The 18,923-nt window shown below is 34.1% G+C and overlaps 3 protein-coding genes across 3 annotated transcripts; 1 reads left to right on the top strand and 2 right to left on the bottom strand.

The window, feature by feature from the left end:
• The first annotated feature begins 1,167 nt into the window (after window positions 1-1,167).
• COX10 (cytochrome c oxidase 10) lies at window positions 1,168-5,601 on the top strand. Its single transcript, XM_085740964.1, has 7 exons — window positions 1,168-1,470; window positions 1,602-1,731; window positions 2,406-2,543; window positions 2,681-2,814; window positions 3,883-4,008; window positions 4,385-4,488; window positions 5,017-5,601. Exons 1-7 carry the CDS (start codon window positions 1,217-1,219, stop codon window positions 5,388-5,390), a joined length of 1,260 nt encoding a protein of 419 aa, XP_085597090.1. The 5' UTR covers window positions 1,168-1,216; the 3' UTR covers window positions 5,391-5,601.
• A 4,825-nt stretch (window positions 5,602-10,426) lies between these two features.
• Window positions 10,427-12,266, bottom strand: LOC146959438 (uncharacterized). Its single transcript, XM_085736876.1, has 2 exons — window positions 11,799-12,266; window positions 10,427-11,218 (listed from the first exon to the last, which is right to left on the bottom strand). The coding sequence occupies exons 1-2, from the start codon at window positions 11,852-11,854 to the stop codon at window positions 10,483-10,485; spliced, it is 792 nt and encodes a 263-aa protein (XP_085593002.1). The 5' UTR covers window positions 11,855-12,266; the 3' UTR covers window positions 10,427-10,482.
• Window positions 12,267-14,304: 2,038 nt separating this feature from the next.
• Window positions 14,305-16,608, bottom strand: LOC146959437 (putative ubiquitin-conjugating enzyme E2 38). The gene is made up of 3 exons (XM_085753741.1): window positions 16,566-16,608; window positions 16,098-16,517; window positions 14,305-14,902 (listed from the first exon to the last, which is right to left on the bottom strand). The coding sequence occupies exons 1-3, from the start codon at window positions 16,606-16,608 to the stop codon at window positions 14,619-14,621; spliced, it is 747 nt and encodes a 248-aa protein (XP_085609867.1). The 3' UTR covers window positions 14,305-14,618.
• Between the last annotated feature and the right edge of the window lie 2,315 nt (window positions 16,609-18,923).

Below are 18,923 nucleotides of genomic sequence, written 5' to 3'. Positions count from 1 at the left end.
TAAAGGTGTTTTTGGATCTGTGTGCAACACAGTTTTGAGAATATCATAATTAAAAAAATGGGTTAAATATGTTTTTGGTCCCTATAAATATAGCAACTTTTCGTTTTAGTCCCTCTGAAATTTTCCTTCAACTTTTAGTCCCTATAAAATTTTCAATCACTACTTTTGGTCCCTATTTTAAAGTTAATTTTTGTATTTTTTAATGAAATTGTGCAGAAATGTGTAGAATATTGTAAAAATATTTCCCAAAAAAAATTAGAATTTTTTAACAAAACATAAATTTAATATGAATTTTTAACCATCAAAAATATAAAAATTCATATTAAATTCATTTTTTGTTAAAAAATTCTAAATTTTTTTGGGAGAGATTATTATAATATTATGAATTTTTCTGAAAATTTTTATTCAAAAATATGAATTTTACATATGAGTTTACTTTAAAATAGGGACCAAAAGTAGTGATTGAAAATTTTATAGGGACTAAAAGTTGAAGGAAAATTTTAGAGGGACTAAAATGAAAAGTTGGTATATTTATAGGGACCAAAAACATATTTAACCCTAAAAAAATAAAATGCTAGTAAATTCATTAGACTTGTTTAGCTGGTAACCGGTTCAAGAGATTGAAAAGTAAATGACGTGTCGCCTATGCAAGGGAGAGTGACAGACAGCGACTGTTAGAGCAACTGCCCTTAGCATTAACTGTAGTGTACACTAGCACAAGTTTGAACCCTTTATTCTCCATTTCTCAACATTTAACACGTGTTTGTTTCAATATTTAACATCTTTAGAATACTGTAAGAATCTAAAATTTATATTATTCTTAGCATGTCTTCCATCTCATCTCTATCTCAATTGTTCACTAAACACGTTTTTCATATCCTTAATCCTTAATACATAACAATTTAAAATGAACGTTAGATCTGTCTTTCAAAACTTAATGCCAGAAAAAAAGTTGAACGATAGGTAACTACTATTTAGAACACTTTTTAAAGGGGTGAATTGATTTAAAAAATGTCTAACCGATAACTGTCGTTCGGTGAGTGTCTGAGAGCAATCACCAGGTGTCTAAAAAGCAATTGTCATCCAAATAAACTGGGAAGCCCAAATACAGTATGAAGAATCGTCGATCCGAGCCCAATAGAAGTGATCATCGTGTTCGTGTACTGTAGATTTTGTGTTTTCTTCTTCTGGTTCTCTCACCAACCCCAAAATTGCGATGATTGGCACCACCATGTTTAAGAGGAATTGGAATTGTGCTACCTTGTATTCCAGACTCGTCAATTCCTCTTCTTCATCTTCTTCGTCTCTTCACAACTTCACTCATATTCGTTCCACCTTCTCTTCTTCTTCTTCACCCTCTTCCAATCTTCATCTCTCTCCTTCTGTTGCCGCCTCTAAATCCACCGATCTCATCTCCCTCGCTCGCCACTATGGAAACTGCTATTCCGAACTCTCCAAAGCTCGTCTCAGGTGAACCTTTCACTTTTATTTATTTATTTATTGCATTTATTTAATTCAATTTTCATTTTATTGCATTTATTTATTTATTTATGTTTTCATAGTAATTCATTTTGACTAATTGTTTTGAAATTAAATTGTAGTTTGCTGGTGGTTGCAACATCTGGGACAGGATTTGTGTTGGGGAGTGGTGGTGCTGTCGATCTCTCCATGCTTTCCTATACTTGCTTGGGTACCATGATGGTTGCTGCATCTGCCAGCACTTTAAATCAGGTTACTTTTTTAGGACAATATGGACTTCTCCTACTATATACTTTATCCATCCTATGTTTTAATACCAACCGCGTCTGTTAACTTAATTCTGGAATGACTTAATGAAATAGACTAGATAGACTGATAGAGGAGTGAAATATGTCTGTATGAGGAAATAAAAAGGTAGTAAATTGATCACTGTGACTCATTTCTGGCTTTGTGAGTTGGATAGTGATATTAATATGATAGAACATTATGGTGCCATTTGATCCATGTAGCTGACCCCACTTAGTGGGATAAGGTTTGGTTGTGGTTGTTGTTTTACTTGTATATGAATTAGGAAAGATAGAGGAATGGAAAGGGTGGAGAATCCCTTACCTTGTTTAGGTGAGTGAGGGCAGAGAAGAATACTTATGAGTAGTATTTTCTTTGTTTTGAGAGTATTATTATTATAAAAGAGACGAAAATGATTAGTATATTTATTCAAAACTCTCCCAAGTCCTCCCCCATTGAGTTCCCCTGGAGGGTTTTAGTCCAATGAAGGAAAATAAACCATGGAAAGCGGGGGGACTTCTCTTCCTTAGTCCCTTCCCCTTCCTTTTTTTCTCATCCCTCCAAATTCTCAAACAAAACCTTAGATTTTTTATCAACATTTCAACATAATTAGATCTATTAAATGGTTGTGTCTATTTTAGGTGTTTGAGATCAAGAATGATGCCATAATGAGGAGAACGAGTCAAAGGCCACTGCCCTCGGGACGCATAACAGTGCCTCATGCAGTTGGCTGGGCATCCTCTGTTGGTTTGGCTGGCACAGCCCTACTAGCAACGCAGGTAGTGAATTTGCTTACTTCGTTGATTGTATGTTTTTCTTGTTTAAACCTTAAACCTCAAATGTTTTTCTAACAAAATGCTTTATGTGCTTTGAGATGTGGAACTAACATTGTAGCTTTATGACAAGGTTGTTCCAGACTAATATGTTAGCTGCTGGGCTTGCTGCTTCCAACCTGGTTTTGTATTCATTTGTATATACGCCATTGAAGCAGATTCATCCCGTAAATACATGGGTGGGGGCTGTAGTCGGTGCTATTCCACCACTTTTGGGGTAATTGTGTACAAATTTCCTTCTGTCTCTTTCTTATGCATTGCAAATGTCAAAGTTCTTGAGTGATTTAATTTTTGAACCATGTGATATCTAAAAACTAAATTCCCTTTGAAATTCAGCTGTTCCGCCCCAAATTGTTGTTGAGAGTAGGGGGTTTTGGAACCTTATAATAATAATAGGTCCCTTTCAAAAGTTCATCAAAGCACACAAATTGGAAATATTTACCTACCCTTGTTTTGTTACTGTAGTTTCTCGTTTTCTATACATGTAAAAGGAAATTAACGAAAAAGTATATGGATATTTTGTTTTTCTAATGTATAGTTAGTGATATGGAAGCCTCTTGTTTCATCTCACTTATCTGATGAAGAGGAGAGCACACTCCCAAAAGCCAGGCAGCTAAAGGGGTAAAACCTCTACTTTAAACCCCGAGTCAATATGGGAGGAGTCATCTTCTAGTGTCAGTATCATCTTATGTTATGGAGTCCTTTGTGCGTGTGCGCATATCCAAAACCTACATACTGCTCTGTCATGATTGAGTATGTTTATTTATATTTTGACTGCTTGATGTCAAATATATATCTTATACATTTCTTCCTGTGGTATGGATACTCCAATTTTTCATGCTTATAATCTTTGTTTGAGCTGAGTTTCTGTTGCTTAAGAAGAATTTTATTTTACTGATTTATTAAACTTTTCATTCTGAAAGTGTTATTATTTTAGTATTAGACAATTGGTCAAAGATTTACTTTAGATCTTGTCCTCCACTTTAGGATGGCTGTAGCCAGATTAATTGTCTATATGCTGAAAGTGGAAGGATATATATAACTCAACACTGAACATCCTGAAAATAAGCATACCTTCTCTCATTCTATTGGATTTGGCTCCTCTGAAGTGAGAGCTCGCATTTGCATGTAATATCTACCATTAAGTTATTCATCTACAGTTGAGCTTGTTTACTTCGTCCCAATTCACTTTAGATGAGCTGAATCCCACTCTGTTTTCCCCATGTATGGGCACATGCATGTGTATTTGTGCTGTTCCTCACCTTTTTTTGTGGGATATTTTCAGATGGGCTGCAGCTTCTGGTGATATTTCACTAAATAGTTTGATTCTTCCGGCTGCTTTGTATTTCTGGCAGATACCACATTTTATGGCCCTTGCTTATATGTGTCGTGAGGACTATGCTGCGGGAGGGTATGCTCATATATCTTTGTTTATATAGTGATGAAGTTTGGTTTCATGCAAATTATTTTGAAATTATAAGGACCCAAATCCAGTTTGAACCACAAGGGCACTAAATTTCCAGATATAGAAACCTACGGTTTAGTTTAACTGAATTTATGTTAGTAGTTGCCGCACAAATAACATTTTTTTGGGTAACACTACTTTTTATACTGATTAAAAATGTATGTTACACTTCCCTCAAAAAAAAAAAAAAATGTATGTTACACTGGTTGCTGCATTTGGCTTATCGTCTACAGTCTACACCTCAATATTTTTCATTCATTTAGTGTGGTCAAAACTATACAGTCCTTTACCTATTCACATGTTTGCTGTATTGCAAATTTAGGTTTAAGATGTACTCTCTTGCTGATCCATCTGGGCGGAAAACAGCATTGGTGGCTATGAGGAACTCTATATATCTAATCCCTTTGGGTTTCTTGGCATATGATTGTGAGTAGATGTTTTCTTCTACTAGAAATGTTTTAATGAACATTTTTTCTTGAGTTTCTTTTATCTCAGTTATCTAGTGCAAGTATTGATTACATCAATATGATTTTAAATTCAAAATCCCATAAAGAAATCTGTCCTATTTAAGATTATAGCCTATGAAATTTATGTTGCTGTATGGATTTTAAATTAAAAAAATTATAATATTAATTTTTTTTTAACTTCAATCAAATCAAGAGTATAGCTTCCTTTTTGAATTTCAAGCCTTTTTGCTCATGGGCCATGGCCGTGAGATTAGATAGAGACAAGACAATGATGAAAATTGAATCGTGTGTTTAATTTTGTAATGTTAGTTTGTTCTTAAAGACATTTATTATACACAGAAACTCTGAAACAGGGATATACAATCACCATTTGAATTGGATTTCGTTAAGCGGTCGATTGAAATGCTAAAAAGTTTCAGTTTTTATTTAATAATGAATGTTTTGACCACAATGTTTTGGAGACTCATGTTTCATCCCATGTAAACAGGGGGTGTGACTTCAGGATGGTTTTGTCTTGAATCCACTGCACTTACACTTGCAATAAGCGCCGCAGCGTTTTCGTTTTATAGAGACCGCACTAAGGAAAGAGCTCGGAGAATGTTTCATGCCAGTCTTCTTTATCTCCCCGTTTTTATGGCTGGGCTTCTAATTCACCGCCGCACGGATAACCAACACTTCTTAGAAGTCAACGCAGAGGGCTTTTTGAAATCCCCATCCTCTGTGGAAACTTCAGAGATGTATGACAAGAATGGTAACCAAAAGATCAAAGGCAGGCAAGGGACTCGAGCACGTCCACCTGTAGCATATGCTTCCATTGCACCTTTCCCGTTTTTGCCTGCTCCTTCATACGACATTGTTTAATATTTATCATTGGTTCAGATCTTGCATGACTACATTTTTCTTATCATGTTTTGTTTGGTTAATTTGATATATTCATTGTAATTGTTTTTTCAAATGGCCTTTAAAAGCCAATAAGGATTTTGCTTTGAGAAGGGAAGAAGTATATAATGTGAAATAAAGCATAGTTACTCTGTATTTTGCACAAATATGCTAATGGTAGTTATTTTTCTTATGTTTTTATCTCCTCTTGCTTTTCAAGCCTTGTCCCCCTCCACCTCATATTTTCAGTTTAATATTTGTTTTTGGGAAGGAAATATGCAAGAAAACTCCAAGAAGCCAGAAAATATCATCATAAAGCTGCAAAGTATGCATGAGCATCAAAGGTCAGATAGAAAAGGCCGACCCCAACACAGTGCAAAATTGTTCTAAACCATCTTGTCGTCTGTGTAGGAAGACTTGACTATACTGGTCTGGCAAATTCAAAGGAAGCTTCCCACTGCAGTACATGGACCACTTTGTTTCCTTCTCTGTGCTTCAAAAGATAGCCAGCCACAGGGACTTATTTTTTGAGAGTTCATGCCACCTGTCAATCATTGAACATTTCACCAAAGCGAATGCAGCACCGGTTCTTTTTGATGTCACAATGCATTTCTTACCAAACCAAAGCTAACTTCCACTACACACCAAAACAAAGATACTGAGACTATTGAGCGACTCAAGCCACTCAAGTCTCAACTCACAAGTATTACTGTTTTAGATGGCCACAACTTCGTTTTAAGCTCATGAACTAGCTAATAATCTAGGAAAATACTAACAAGGCTCCTTAACAAGAAGTTTAAAATGAAAATTTTATCATGTGATATGTGTATTCAAGAGTGGGGCCTCTTGTTCTCAGATCGATTTCTTTTTCATTAGGAAAACAGACAGGAAGATCTGTTTAGACTGTAAAGTCATACCGGGAGAGGGCTTAACTACCCAACATAGAGTAATGGTGATGGATGTAAGGGTTAAGAGGAGGGCAAAGAGAAGAGACCGTAGCGGGGCTCCGCGAATCAAGTGGTGGCATTTAAAGGGTGACAAACAAAGGATATTCCAACACAAGATATTAGAGGGAGGTTTCAGGCAACCACATGGAAGCGCTAATGATATGTGGGAGAGGATGGCTCTTGAGATTAAGAAGGTGGCAAAAGAGACATTGGGAGAATCTAGAGGTTTTGGACCTAGGGGTAAAGAATCTTGGTGGTGGAATGACAGTGTTCAGAGTAAAGTTCGGATCAAGAGAGATTGTTTTAGAGATTGGTCTAAGTGTAAAAATGCCGAAACTTGGGATAAATATAAGATAGCTAGGAAAGAGGCTAAGAAGGCGGTGAGCGAAGCGAGAACTCAAGCATTTGAAGGATTATACCAATCTTTAGGTACCAAGGAGGGGGAGAAATCTATATACAAGCTTGCGAAGGGACGAGAACGAAAGACAAGAGACCTGGACCAAGTGAAGTGTATTAAGGATGAAGAGGGTATAGTTTTGGTGCAAGAGAGAGATATTAAGGATGGATGGAAGAAGTATTTCCACAACTTATTTAATGAAGGATATGAGATCTTACCAGACTCTAGCAGGTTAGACATCAGAGAGGAGGACCGAAACTATAACTATTATCGTCGGATTCAGGAGCACGAGGTGAAAAAAGCGTTGAAAAGGATGAGTAATGGCAAGGCAGTTGGGCCGGACAACATACCTATCGAAGTGTGGAAAAGTCTTGGCGATAGAGGAATTGGGTGGCTCACAAAACTTTTCAACGAGATTATGAGGACGAAGAAAATGCCTGACGAGTGGAGAAGAAGCACCTTAATTCCAATCTATAAGAACAAGGGGGATATACAAGATTGCGCGAATTATAGGGGAATTAAGCTAATGAGTCATACCATGAAGTTATGGGAAGGGGTAATTGAGCGAAGACTAAGAAAAGAGACTCACGTTACGGATAACCAATTTGGTTTTATGCCTGGGAGGTCGACTATGGAAGCGATCTACTTACTTCGACGCGTGATGGAGCGATATCGGACGGATAAAAAAGACTTGCACTTAGTTTTCATTGATTTGGAGAAGGCGTATGATAGAGTACCTAGAGAGATTTTGTGGAAAGCCCTGAAGAAGAAAGGGGTGAGGATTGCCTATATTAGAGCTATCCAGGATATGTATGAGGGGGCTTCGACTAGTGTGAGGACGCAGGATGGGGATACCGGAGATTTTCCCATAACAATAGGACTGCACCAAGGGTCAACCCTAAGTCCTTATCTTTTTACTTTAGTTTTGGATGTACTGACGGAACACATCCAAGAGTTAGCACCGAGATGTATGCTTTTTGCAGATGATGTAGTCTTGCTTGGTGAGTCGAGGGAGGAGTTAAACGGGAGGCTAGAGACTTGGAGGCAAGCCTTAGAAGCGTACGGTTTCCGCCTGAGTAGAAACAAGACGGAATATATGGAATGTAACTTCAGTAAAAGGAGAAGTGGGTCTACCTTAGAGGTGAAAGTTGGAGATCATATCATACCCCAAGTTACACGGTTTAGATATCTTGGGTCCATAGTACAAAATGACGGAGAAATAGAAGCTGATGTACATCATCGTATTCAAGCTGGGTGGTTGAAATGGAGAAGAGCCTCAGGTGTTTTGTGCGATAAGAAAGTACCACTTAAGCTGAAAGGAAAGTTCTATCGGACAGCAGTCAGACCGGCAATGTTGTATGGTACGGAGTGTTGGGCGGTTAAGAGCCAACACGAGAGTAAAGTAAGCGTAGCGGAGATGAGGATGTTGCGTTGGATGAGTGGTAAGACTAGACATGATAGGATTAGGAATGGCATCATTAGAGAGAGAGTGGGGGTAGCACCTATAGTAGAAAAGTTGGTAGAAAATAGGCTTAGATGGTTTGGACATGTAGAGAGAAGACCCGTAGACGCCGTGGTAAGAAGAGTAGATCAAATGGAGGAGAGTCAGGTTAAAAGAGGTAGAGGAAGACCTAAGAAAACTATTAGAGAAACCATTAGAAAAGATTTAGAGGTCAATGAGTTGGATCCAAATATGGTCTTTGATAGAACATTATGGCGGCATTTGATCCATGTAGCCGACCCCACTTAGTGGGATAAGGCGTTGTTGTTGTTGTTGATGTGTATTCAATATATTGAAACATTAAAAAACAACATTTTTTATATGAAAGTTATCAATTGTTTCTATTTTTGAATCTAACTATTATAAGAAAACTAATTTTTCTTTTTTGGGTACAAATAATTAAAAAACAACATTTTTTATATGAAAGTTATCAATTGTTTCTATTTTTGAATCTAACTATTATAAGAAAACTAATTTTTCTTTTTTGGGTACAAATAAGAAAATTAATTAACAAGACCTAATAAATATATTTATGGGGATCAAACATATTTAACCCGAATAAATATATTGTTTTGCCAACAGTAATTAAGTGTGGCTTCAAAAAAATCTTGTAATAAATTTGTGTCTAATATTACTTGTCACTTTCAAGTTTCAATTCAACATTAATTATTGATTTGTCAATAATACCCTTACCTATTTATTGTAGAGAGATAAATAATAGAATGAAATAATAAATAGTTAAGGTTATTATAAAAAAAAACACAAAATTTAATAAAAATTTTTATTTGATTTCTTGGTATGTTAGGAGTCCCACATTCAGTAAATCAATCAAAGTGCTTGATGTGGTACTTAAGCCATGAGGTTCTCCCACCTATTGGACTAGTCTTTTGGGTTGGGTTCTCCTCATGGGCTTAAGTCCTAACAATTGGTGCTTTCATTGATCTACTAGATGTGGGACTCCTAACGGAAAGAGAGGGAATATTAACTAATTTTGCTTAATCATTCATCGTCATCACTATATTCTTAATCTATTTATGGACAAATATTTTGCAATCTTAATAAAAGAACGAAGTTTCTAAATTCTAAGGGACCGGATTTATTTTGAAAGCATATGAAAACCACGGTTTTGTAGGCCATTAGACTTTTAGTTAAAAGTTATGGTTTGAAAATATAACTCAAATCATGGTTTAATCCTCTGTCATCACAGAACTATGCGCCAAGATGGTTTGTAGAGAGCATGGTAATTTAATCGTTTGAAAATATAACTCAAACATATTTTGAGAGGTCGAACATGCACCATGAATCCCATGATTGGTTGTAGAGAGCTTCAAGAATAGTACTGTTCATAAAGTTTGATGGATGCTTTCTGAATGATTTTTCTGAGGGCATATTCTTGTTGCAGTGGAGATACACCCTAATGTCTTGATGCTTCCAATTGCACCGATTGTTGTTGAAAGTGAGATAGAAGACTAATCTAAAGGACCAATTTGAGGAGAGAAAAAAAACTTATTCGACCAATTCAAAAAAATTGTGTTAAACTTAAAGACCTCATGCGTAATTTTGCCTAAAGAATATATCTTGCATACTGTGCTAGCATGGTTTTGTTTGTCAGTAACTACATCATGATCATAGAATTTGGAGGGAAAAGAAAATGGACTCTATAAAATGAAGGATATCATTCATGGCTCATTCTTTTGTATCTCAATGGGCAATTTTCTCCCATTACTACAAATGCATACAGCTATTAAATTGCACGCGTTATGCAATACTTGTTGAATTTTATGAAATCAATCTACTTTACAATGGTCGAACACCTCATCATTATAAAACTTCTCAGTTATATGAATACATGTTTTTTCTATGGTAATTAAACTGAAATCCGTTTCCTAGCTAATGCAGAACTTGTGCTGATTTTATTCCGTGATTTGCTCCTTGGGGTGTCCGTGATGAACAGGTTAAGATATTTTCAATTAGAGGAGTGACGGAAAGATTCAATGGGAAGAATAATAGAGATATTTGTTGATGAATGTATTTGGAAGTAAAGAACATATAAATCGTATTTTTGCTAACTCATATAAATCGCTGTAGTTGACCACAGATAAAAAAAGTTGTTGAAGAAAATCGTCTAAGAAAACTTTGAACATATATATAATATATAAATGAATCTGGAGCATTAGGTGTTAAACTTAATATGCTTAAACTTTCAATAACTTTTTGAAGGAAATCAGTTTATATTTCGGTATTCCGATTTACATTACATGCATTGAGCTTGAACTTGACCAACAATCTCCCTTTTCCTTTGATATCAGTAATAGCTGCTTCATGACCTTTTCTAACTAAATCCTCACCTCTTGCACCAGATTTAGAAATATCTTGATGCTGATATGCTTCAGTCACAGTTTCAGTAGTATAACAAAACTTGTTGATCCTACGAATCTCCTCTAAAGTACAATGCCTTGCTACAGCTAAAATATCCACCATTGATCGTTTCTTACATCTCCCTTTACGCTTTCTGCATTTATCCTTCATTGCCTTGGATGACACCAATGATGGAAGCCTTTTGTGACCATGAATTGATGAACTTGGAAGGGTGAACGTATAATCAGCTGATCCAGACAATTTGACATAATCACTGCAGTTAGATACGTGTTTTGAAGAAGATTCCTTAGTGACTAATTTGTATGATCTTTCTCCTCCATGAGACAACAAATCACATTCATTTTTAATATTGTGTTGGTTCTGCTTAATAACATGTTGTTGAACTGATTTAGTTTTGCAAAACTCAGCTAAATCTTTAGTATCATGATCATTTCGTGAATGTTGCAACAAGTTGGAACAACCTTTCAGTGATTCAAATGGTGGCAATATATCTTTGAGACCATGGTTTAGACATATTTGCAGATATTTCTCAGGAAATGGCCAGCTATAAAAGATACTTTTGTGACGAGAAGCAAGAACATATCGTCTGCAATATTATAACTCTTCACATGTCAGTAATTAATTGTGATAAAGTGAAAAATCCTAACAAAAATTCAACATGAATAAGAATTGTTTGACACCCTTTTTAGGTGTATATATATCCACACACCATTGAAAAGGAGAGATGTGAAACAAGAAATAGATTGTGAGAAAATTGAAGTACAAGTATAAAAGTGTAGTAAAGTGAGAATGTGTGATATATTCATCTATAAATAACAATCCTTTCCAAAAATCTAAATAGTTTAATAAAATTCATCATATGAAATTATTATTTTTTGGTTACAAAATTCATAATATGAAATTAAAGGCAAAGAAGAACTAAACAAAGGGAATTGAACAAAAAATAATAATCCTAATTAGCTTCAGTTGCGTTTAAAAATTGTAAATAAGGCACAACAAACATGTGCTACAAATCTTAGAAGTGCAAGATATATCAAATCAAGAGATATATCCAAATATAGAACATGCAATAATGACATAATTAGAAAGTGAAAATAAAATAACAACAAAACCTTGTTATACATATTTATAGTAACATTAATTTTAAAGCATGTTGGAAATGGTACCTTATTGAGAAGGGTTTATCATCTGCTTCAGAACCCTTTTGTTGTTGCTGTGACATAATAAATTACCAAAAAGATTACAACTTTGCAACTTAAACAAAACACCAAATTAATCTAGACACATATGACCCCAGTTTTTGGCTGTAGCAGCTGAAAATTTTGGGACATAAGAAGACAAAATCTACATAAAATGAAATGACAATAAGTTCAATACCCTAGGTTATAAATCAAAGATTTGAAAGCACACAATCTACATGTGGCCCAAAAGATGCAGAATTTATGCACACAGAGGGAATGAAAGATGAAAAATTTGATGAGATTTTGAACCAAATTAATTGAACAAAAGAGTCATCTAAATCTTGAAACAAGCAGCTAGGGAAATTATCATAGAACTGAACTAGAGGAAAGATGGGTAGGGTTTAAAGGAAATGGATAAAAAGAAAGGAAATAAACGTTTCTAATGTTGGAGAGAAGGAAAGAAGAGAAGTACTACTAGCGGTTTGAGAAAGAACGAGGAACTGAATGAGAAATAGAACTTGAATAATGGTCAAGTCAATGTTGTGTTTATTGACTTTGTTTTGTTTTTGTTGATTCCACCACCATTTAGTTTATAACTATTGTGAATTCTTGTTAGGATTTAACTTATATGATGGATGGAAAGTATAAAAATTTGTTTTAGGTAGTTTTTTCACATGCATCCAATCAAAATTATATTATGTCAATGTTTATGAAAATATTTTAAGAGCTAATCTATAAAAAGTTGTACAATAATATGATTTGATTGAATGTATGTATAAAAAAGTTTTATGCCGTGCATAGAAATTAATATCTTTTTGTTAATCTTAATTTATTTGAGTTTGCCTTTGAATCTATTTACTTATAGTCTAAAGCTTTTGGTTGATGTGGAAAGACTTCAACAAAAAAAAAAAAAACAGGGAATTCTGATTCATAAACTAAAAAGAGTAATGATATTTTGACATCTATTTGATGACAACTTTGTTGACAACCTTGTTTTTCTTACTTCTTATTGGTCAAAAACAATAGAGAGAGAGAAAAAGGAAGAGAGAGAATAACAATATCATGTGAGTATGAGAGAGAAAGTTGTCCAAAAGTTGTCAAAAAATGGTTGTCAAAATATCATTTCTCAACTAAAAATACACACGTTACACACACAAATATTATATTCTATCTATGTCATAAATTCAACTAAAATTGTAGATTTGCACAAAATGTTAGTATTTCTGTTGTTGGTATATATAATCATTGGTGTACAATAATTGTTGAAGGTAAAGCAAATTCCACGATGATGATACTATCATAATAACAAATAATACAAATGTTTGCTTTGTCCATGGGGGAGATATATATGAATAAAATGTGGTACCTGTCAAGTAGTAAGTGGCAGAGAGAATCAGTTGTGTTCAAACAACAAATCAACCACCGTCCACTCCACATCTGCAGTAAGAGAAGAAGGTACAATCAGTTGAAACAGAAGAAGCGACTCAGGTTTACTTCTTTAAGGAAAACATGCAAGAAACATCTGCATGCATGTGCTGTCTGTCCTTAATTGCTGTTATGTTCCATTTGTGATTTGCCTATAAAAACAATACTACTAGTACAAAAGAATATTCAAATTAATGTATTACTGCAAAGCTAGGCCCGAAAATTCAACAGTTTTTAAACTGTTTCAGTAACAAATTTAATTTAACTAATAATAAAAGAGATGCATGCATAGACAACAAGGACAAAAGTCCTACTAATATTAATCAATTGATTATTTGATAAACTCAATTTGAAGCTAAAGCAACACCTAATTGCCTCTACATGGATTCTAAATGCTGTGAGCTTGTCCAATGTCCAATTTCCTGTTTAGGTTTCATGTGATGTGAGATCTTCAAAAGCATTGCACTTATCATAAGCATACATCTAACATAAGATATCTATTACTTTATAATTGTCTTGCAACTATTAAAATGTTTCTTCCGATAAGATATCTATTACTAATATAACAAAACTATTGTCCACCACTTTTTCTAATATATCTTTGGTTAATCTTTTATTCTCAAAAAATTTTGACGACTAGATGATCATTTTGCAAATATTTTTTCAAGCGGTAATCTAAAATCAAACTTCATTTTCCTTCAACAACTAGACGTGTCATTCCTTATTTTCTCGAACAATTTCAAAAAAAGGAATATGGCATATTTTCCTCCAAAATATTCTTTCAAACGATTGCTCTATTTTGCATATACAATTAAAAAATTAATAGAAACACTACGTTAATGTTGATATTTCGAAAATAGTCACGGGTTTTCCAAATTTTATGATATCGAAAAAAATTGATTTTGCAGATATAAGCACATAAAATCTACAACGAATGCGGTTGAAATATTTAATGGATTTTTGCGTACAAAAAAATATTTAATAGAAACATTACACTAATGCTGATAATTTTTATTTAATACTATCTTTAAACATTTCATAGTCCGCAACAGGAGCGGTGCAAATATTATTGCTAAAAGAAGCAATGGAGTATGAAAACACAAGCAATTTAAGTATTGACATTGTTCTTGGCCTGCTATGAAAAAGTAACAAACCACTGCTACAACAAAATATACCGACATGTTAAGAGTGGAAAGACCAGGAAGGATAATTTTTCTCAGCAACATACCAAAGAGAAGCCAAATCCCAAACAAAATTAGGTTGTCATAGAAAATGTTCTTTTGTTCACGTTTCCTGTTGCTCCATAAAGGAATTTCTCACACTCCTCCAAGTCTTATAAACTCTTTGACAAGCGCTTGCAAACGTTCAGCCAATAAACTATTATAACACTCTGATGTTTTGGTCCGGTGCTTGAACCAACATAGATCCGATTCCTGTAAAATTTGGGGCAGCCACATTGATATGTCTTGCTAAAGAATTGTTAAACTGTCTCGAGCTGCTTTTGTCACCATCGTCAACATCTTGAACCCCGCCTTTGACCAAACACCCCACTTGAGCATCTTTAATGTATGCATTGCCTGCCACCATAATATCATGAACACGGCTGATGAAATGCCCCACAACAAAGTCTTCGAAATTCTGAAGCAAAAAAAAAAAAAAAGGTTCTTAAAACAGTTAAATTTTAAACCACAGAAAAGGAATCAACACAAGTTTAAGTCAATTTTGTTTTAAAGTATTGCATATTACAGCACTTTCCATAATCTTCATCCACATCAAATGATTCACATCTTCCATAGATCTTATATGCAGAACTCAACATCTTCAACATCAAATTTGCTAAGGAGATTTCACATGACAACAAATGTTACTTTTGAGAGAAGAAAATAGAGACATATCGAATAATGTGTGTCTCAACTACACAACATGATCTCTTTATGTAGGCTTAAACAAATCAATAAAAAAAATTACATGATATCTTAACCCCTATTTACATGATATAATATGATAAGAATTGCCTATCCTATACAATAAATCCAAGATCGGTCCATATAACTGAAATCTTATAAAACATAAATACAAGTTAAGCAGATACAGACCTGCCTCTGTAGCGAGGCCTTCATCACATGCAAGATAAATTATGTATCACTTTCACTCATACATAAAACATAAATGTGGAATAACGAATTAGTCCACTTTAAACTTGACGAGAGGTAAACAAACTATACTAACAAATTCAAGAAGTAATACTTAATCAAAACTTTAAATTGTCTTGTCTAATGCAGCTGAACTAAATTATGCAGAAAACCAGTCAATGGCAAGATGTCAACTGCACGGACTAATGAAAAGCTATAATTTTATATCCTCCTAATATACTTCAGAAAAGACTGAATAAAACCCTTTAACATTTCCATGTACTCCTTCCGTTACAAAAATTGTTCCAAAATAAATGTCGTTTTATTTTTCAATGAAACAATAATTAATTTATTCCAAATTAGCCCCTAAATTAATATTATGTGCATCACTTACAAGTGATTATATTTCACTGTGCATTTACGATATTTCTTAGTAGCCAAGTTATTGAGGTTAGTTTTGTAAAATTGTTATAGTTATTTATTGATTTATTGTTTTTCTCAATATATTATGTGAAAGAACCATAAACACTTGTTTTGAAACAAGAGGGAGTATGTAATAAGCTCAGCCTATAATTCTAAAGTTTTACATTTGTATCCTACGACCTACATTGTTTAATAATATTTTTCATCATCTTACTAAATAAAAATCACCAAAGCGCTACAAGTGGACATGGCAAAGCAAACTTGACAGAGATAGAAAAGGATTGAACCAAGACCAGAATCAAACCTTTGGAGGCCTTCTTATTATTATGTTTCCGGGACAAACTTTTTTCCAACGGTGTAGATTTCCATACAACAGGTTGTTCCAAAAAAGGGGTTTCTGCCAAGATTAAACCTGGGTTTTCTGTCAAGACTAAACCTTGTATGGAGTCAGTCAAATAGAGTATCCTTAAGGACAAACCGGGGGGAAAAATGGGATAACTACTAGGAAAGTAAAGATCAAAAAAGAAAAGACCGTCATAATAAGGAGTTCTCTCTGCTCCAATAATTACAGCCCTCAAGAGATCCATCCTTGATTCATAAAATCGGACAAGTATGGAATCTGATGAAGATAAATGAGTCAAAGAAACAGTGAGATTGAGCAGAATCCCATAATAACAATAATTAGATACAATCGACGGGTGAGACTGCCTCCTTCTATACCTTGCTGAATGGTGTTACTAAGAAAGAAGGATGGGGTTTTAAATTGGCTAACAAAAGAAGGATGAGTTTCTGTCTAAACAGCAGCAAGTAGACATGACAGTTACTAGCACAAATTCTAGGGTGTTAAAAGAGATCACAAAACATGTCTCACTGTACCACCACAACCAGCCTATATTCTCACCGTATCACTTACTAACTCCTAATAGATCCTATATTCTCTCCCAATGTTGGGCTTCCTAGGGCCTCAATACAACAACACTTGGACCATTGTGTTCTCCACTTGAACCTTGATTTCTAACACAGAGCCATGACTGTCAAGTGTCAACATTGTTTAATTGATGGGATACCAAAAGGTAACCAATAGAAGACTCTTTTGCATTTACGGTCCAAAATCTTCGACACCCAGCTGACAAAAACTATAATCAGACACTTCCTGACATTTACAAGTTGAAAAAGATGATATAAATCTGCTGCAAGAAATATTGAATAACGTCTTACATGAACTAGAACTTGATTAATGGCTTCAATTACCTTCCGCTGTACTTTTACTACCTTTTTCAGCAATCATCACCAAATCATCAGCGTTGTCGCCATCCTTATGTCAATCACATCATGCATAATGGCCTACAAAAGTAAAATATAAACATTATATGAGAGGGGAAAAGGGATAACTTTTAGCTTTGCCACCCATTGCGGTCTTACTCGGCTCAAGGAATTAGTCTCTGCAATTGCGCATAAAAGATACCGAATCACACGAAGAAAGAAAAAAAAACTCGAAAAGCATAGAAAAATAAAGACATAAAGGGCAGCCCAGTGCACAAAATTCCCGAGACGCATGGTCCGGGAAAAGCATAGAAGAAATAAAAGAAGAAAATTATATGCTTGAACGACTTTGAGAGGGAACAAAAACAGAGAAAAAAAAACTATGGTAAGATCATCTTTCCTCCATTATATTTTTCTTAGTATCAATTTAGTCCCTAACATACTCTGTATGAATTTCAGAGAGAAACGTGTTTGAGAGCATCCTACAAAATAATGACGAATTTGGTGGTCTTAGCAATATTAATTTAGTTCAAAATCAAAATATAATACTCCCTCCGTCCCTTAATGTAACCCCTCTTTGTATTTTTCACATTTCTTAAGAAAAGTTGTCAGTGTAATTAATGTGTCTGTTTTGTGTATTAATATTACCAAATTGTCCTTTGTTTGTATGTGTATTAATTTTGACTATTCATATTTCAAGACAAGTTAGTAGTATTAATTAGGGGTATGTTTAGGAAAAAAGTAATAAATGCATCTAGTAATTTGAAAAGGGGGTTACATTTAGGGACAAAAATAAAATCAAATGGGTGGTTATATTAAGGGACGGAGGGAGTATAATCCTCAAAATGGAAGACAGTATGATCGTGAATTTCAATGACATCGTGCAAAATGGCCTAGAAATGTAAAATACAAATACAATCATTATTTATAGGGTCATGTTAACTTGTGCCCTTAGGGCACAAGTTAAGGATCTAAAAAAAGAATTAAAACATGTGTGTTGTATTGAAAAAATAAGTTTTTAACTTTCCAAGACATTGAATGCACAATCTTCAAAAATAAGTTTCTACATTTGGCTTTTAAACATGTGCCTTAAGGGCACAAGTTAACATTTTCGTTGAGAAAAGAAAAAGATGCATGCATACGCTTCTGCTTTTTGAGGAAGGAGGAATCTCAACGACGTCATCACCGTCCATTTAAACAAGAAAACCAATGGTAGATTGAGTGAGAGAGTGTTTGGGTAAGAAAGAAGTCTCCAATTTGATTGAACGTTTCCGCGCCTTCATCATTTTTAACTACCAAAATGGCCACGGCTAACTAATAGGGTGGACTTTTCAATGTTTTTTTTTTTTTTTTTGTTGGTCAAGATTTGAATCCGGACTTATGCATTATACCTGGTAATTGATCTAAGCTCACGAAAAACAGATTTTTCAACATTTTATTACTATACATATATTTTTGAATGATTTATGTAGTAAAATGTTAACAAGTGTAAATATTAAGAAGTTTAAAATTGAAATTTTATTTTGAAAATTGTACATTCAACCCATTAAAACAACAAAATGTAACTATTTTTACTTAAATTCCATCAATCATTTCTAAATTTTGAATATGAGTAAAAAAATACTTTTTAGGTTCATTGAATACATAATGTATTTGATCTATATATTGACTAAATACATTAAGTATTGAATAAATCTAAAAAGTGTTTTTTTTTTGCTTATAAATGTGACCAGAATGAGTACATGTTTAGAATATTGTAAAAAGTTTGTTGACATAGATTAAACTCAAAATTCGATTATTAAGTTCGATTTTTTTATTAAAAGAACTTTTATTAAAATTTGAAATATACTAACAAAAAATTATTCAA

This window comes from Medicago sativa, chromosome 1 (genome assembly GCF_051527215.1).
Source record: "Medicago sativa cultivar Bolivia chromosome 1, Bolivia_mono, whole genome shotgun sequence".
NCBI lineage: Eukaryota > Viridiplantae > Streptophyta > Magnoliopsida > Fabales > Fabaceae > Medicago > Medicago sativa.
This window is presented reverse-complemented; position numbering and strand designations above follow the sequence as displayed.

Coding starts and splice junctions, on each gene's coding strand:
- LOC146959437 (XM_085753741.1), bottom strand. CDS start 16,608: ATGTCTACTTGCTGCTGTTTAGACAGAAACTCATCCTTCTTTT. Junction 16,518..16,565: donor CAGAAACTCATCCTTCTTTT/GTTAGCCAATTT, acceptor AACACCATTCAG/CAAGGTATAGAAGGAGGCAG. Junction 14,903..16,097: donor TAATAAGAAGGCCTCCAAAG/GTTTGATTCTGG, acceptor AACTGTTTTAAG/AACCTTTTTTTTTTTTTTTG.
- COX10 (XM_085740964.1), top strand. CDS start 1,217: ATGATTGGCACCACCATGTTTAAGAGGAATTGGAATTGTGCTACCTTG. Junction 1,471..1,601: donor CTCTCCAAAGCTCGTCTCAG/GTGAACCTTTCA, acceptor ATTAAATTGTAG/TTTGCTGGTGGTTGCAACAT. Junction 2,544..2,680: donor CAGCCCTACTAGCAACGCAG/GTAGTGAATTTG, acceptor AGGTTGTTCCAG/ACTAATATGTTAGCTGCTGG.
- LOC146959438 (XM_085736876.1), bottom strand. CDS start 11,854: ATGTCACAGCAACAACAAAAGGGTTCTGAAGCAGATGATAAACCCTTC. Junction 11,219..11,798: donor GATAAACCCTTCTCAATAAG/GTACCATTTCCA, acceptor ATAATATTGCAG/ACGATATGTTCTTGCTTCTC.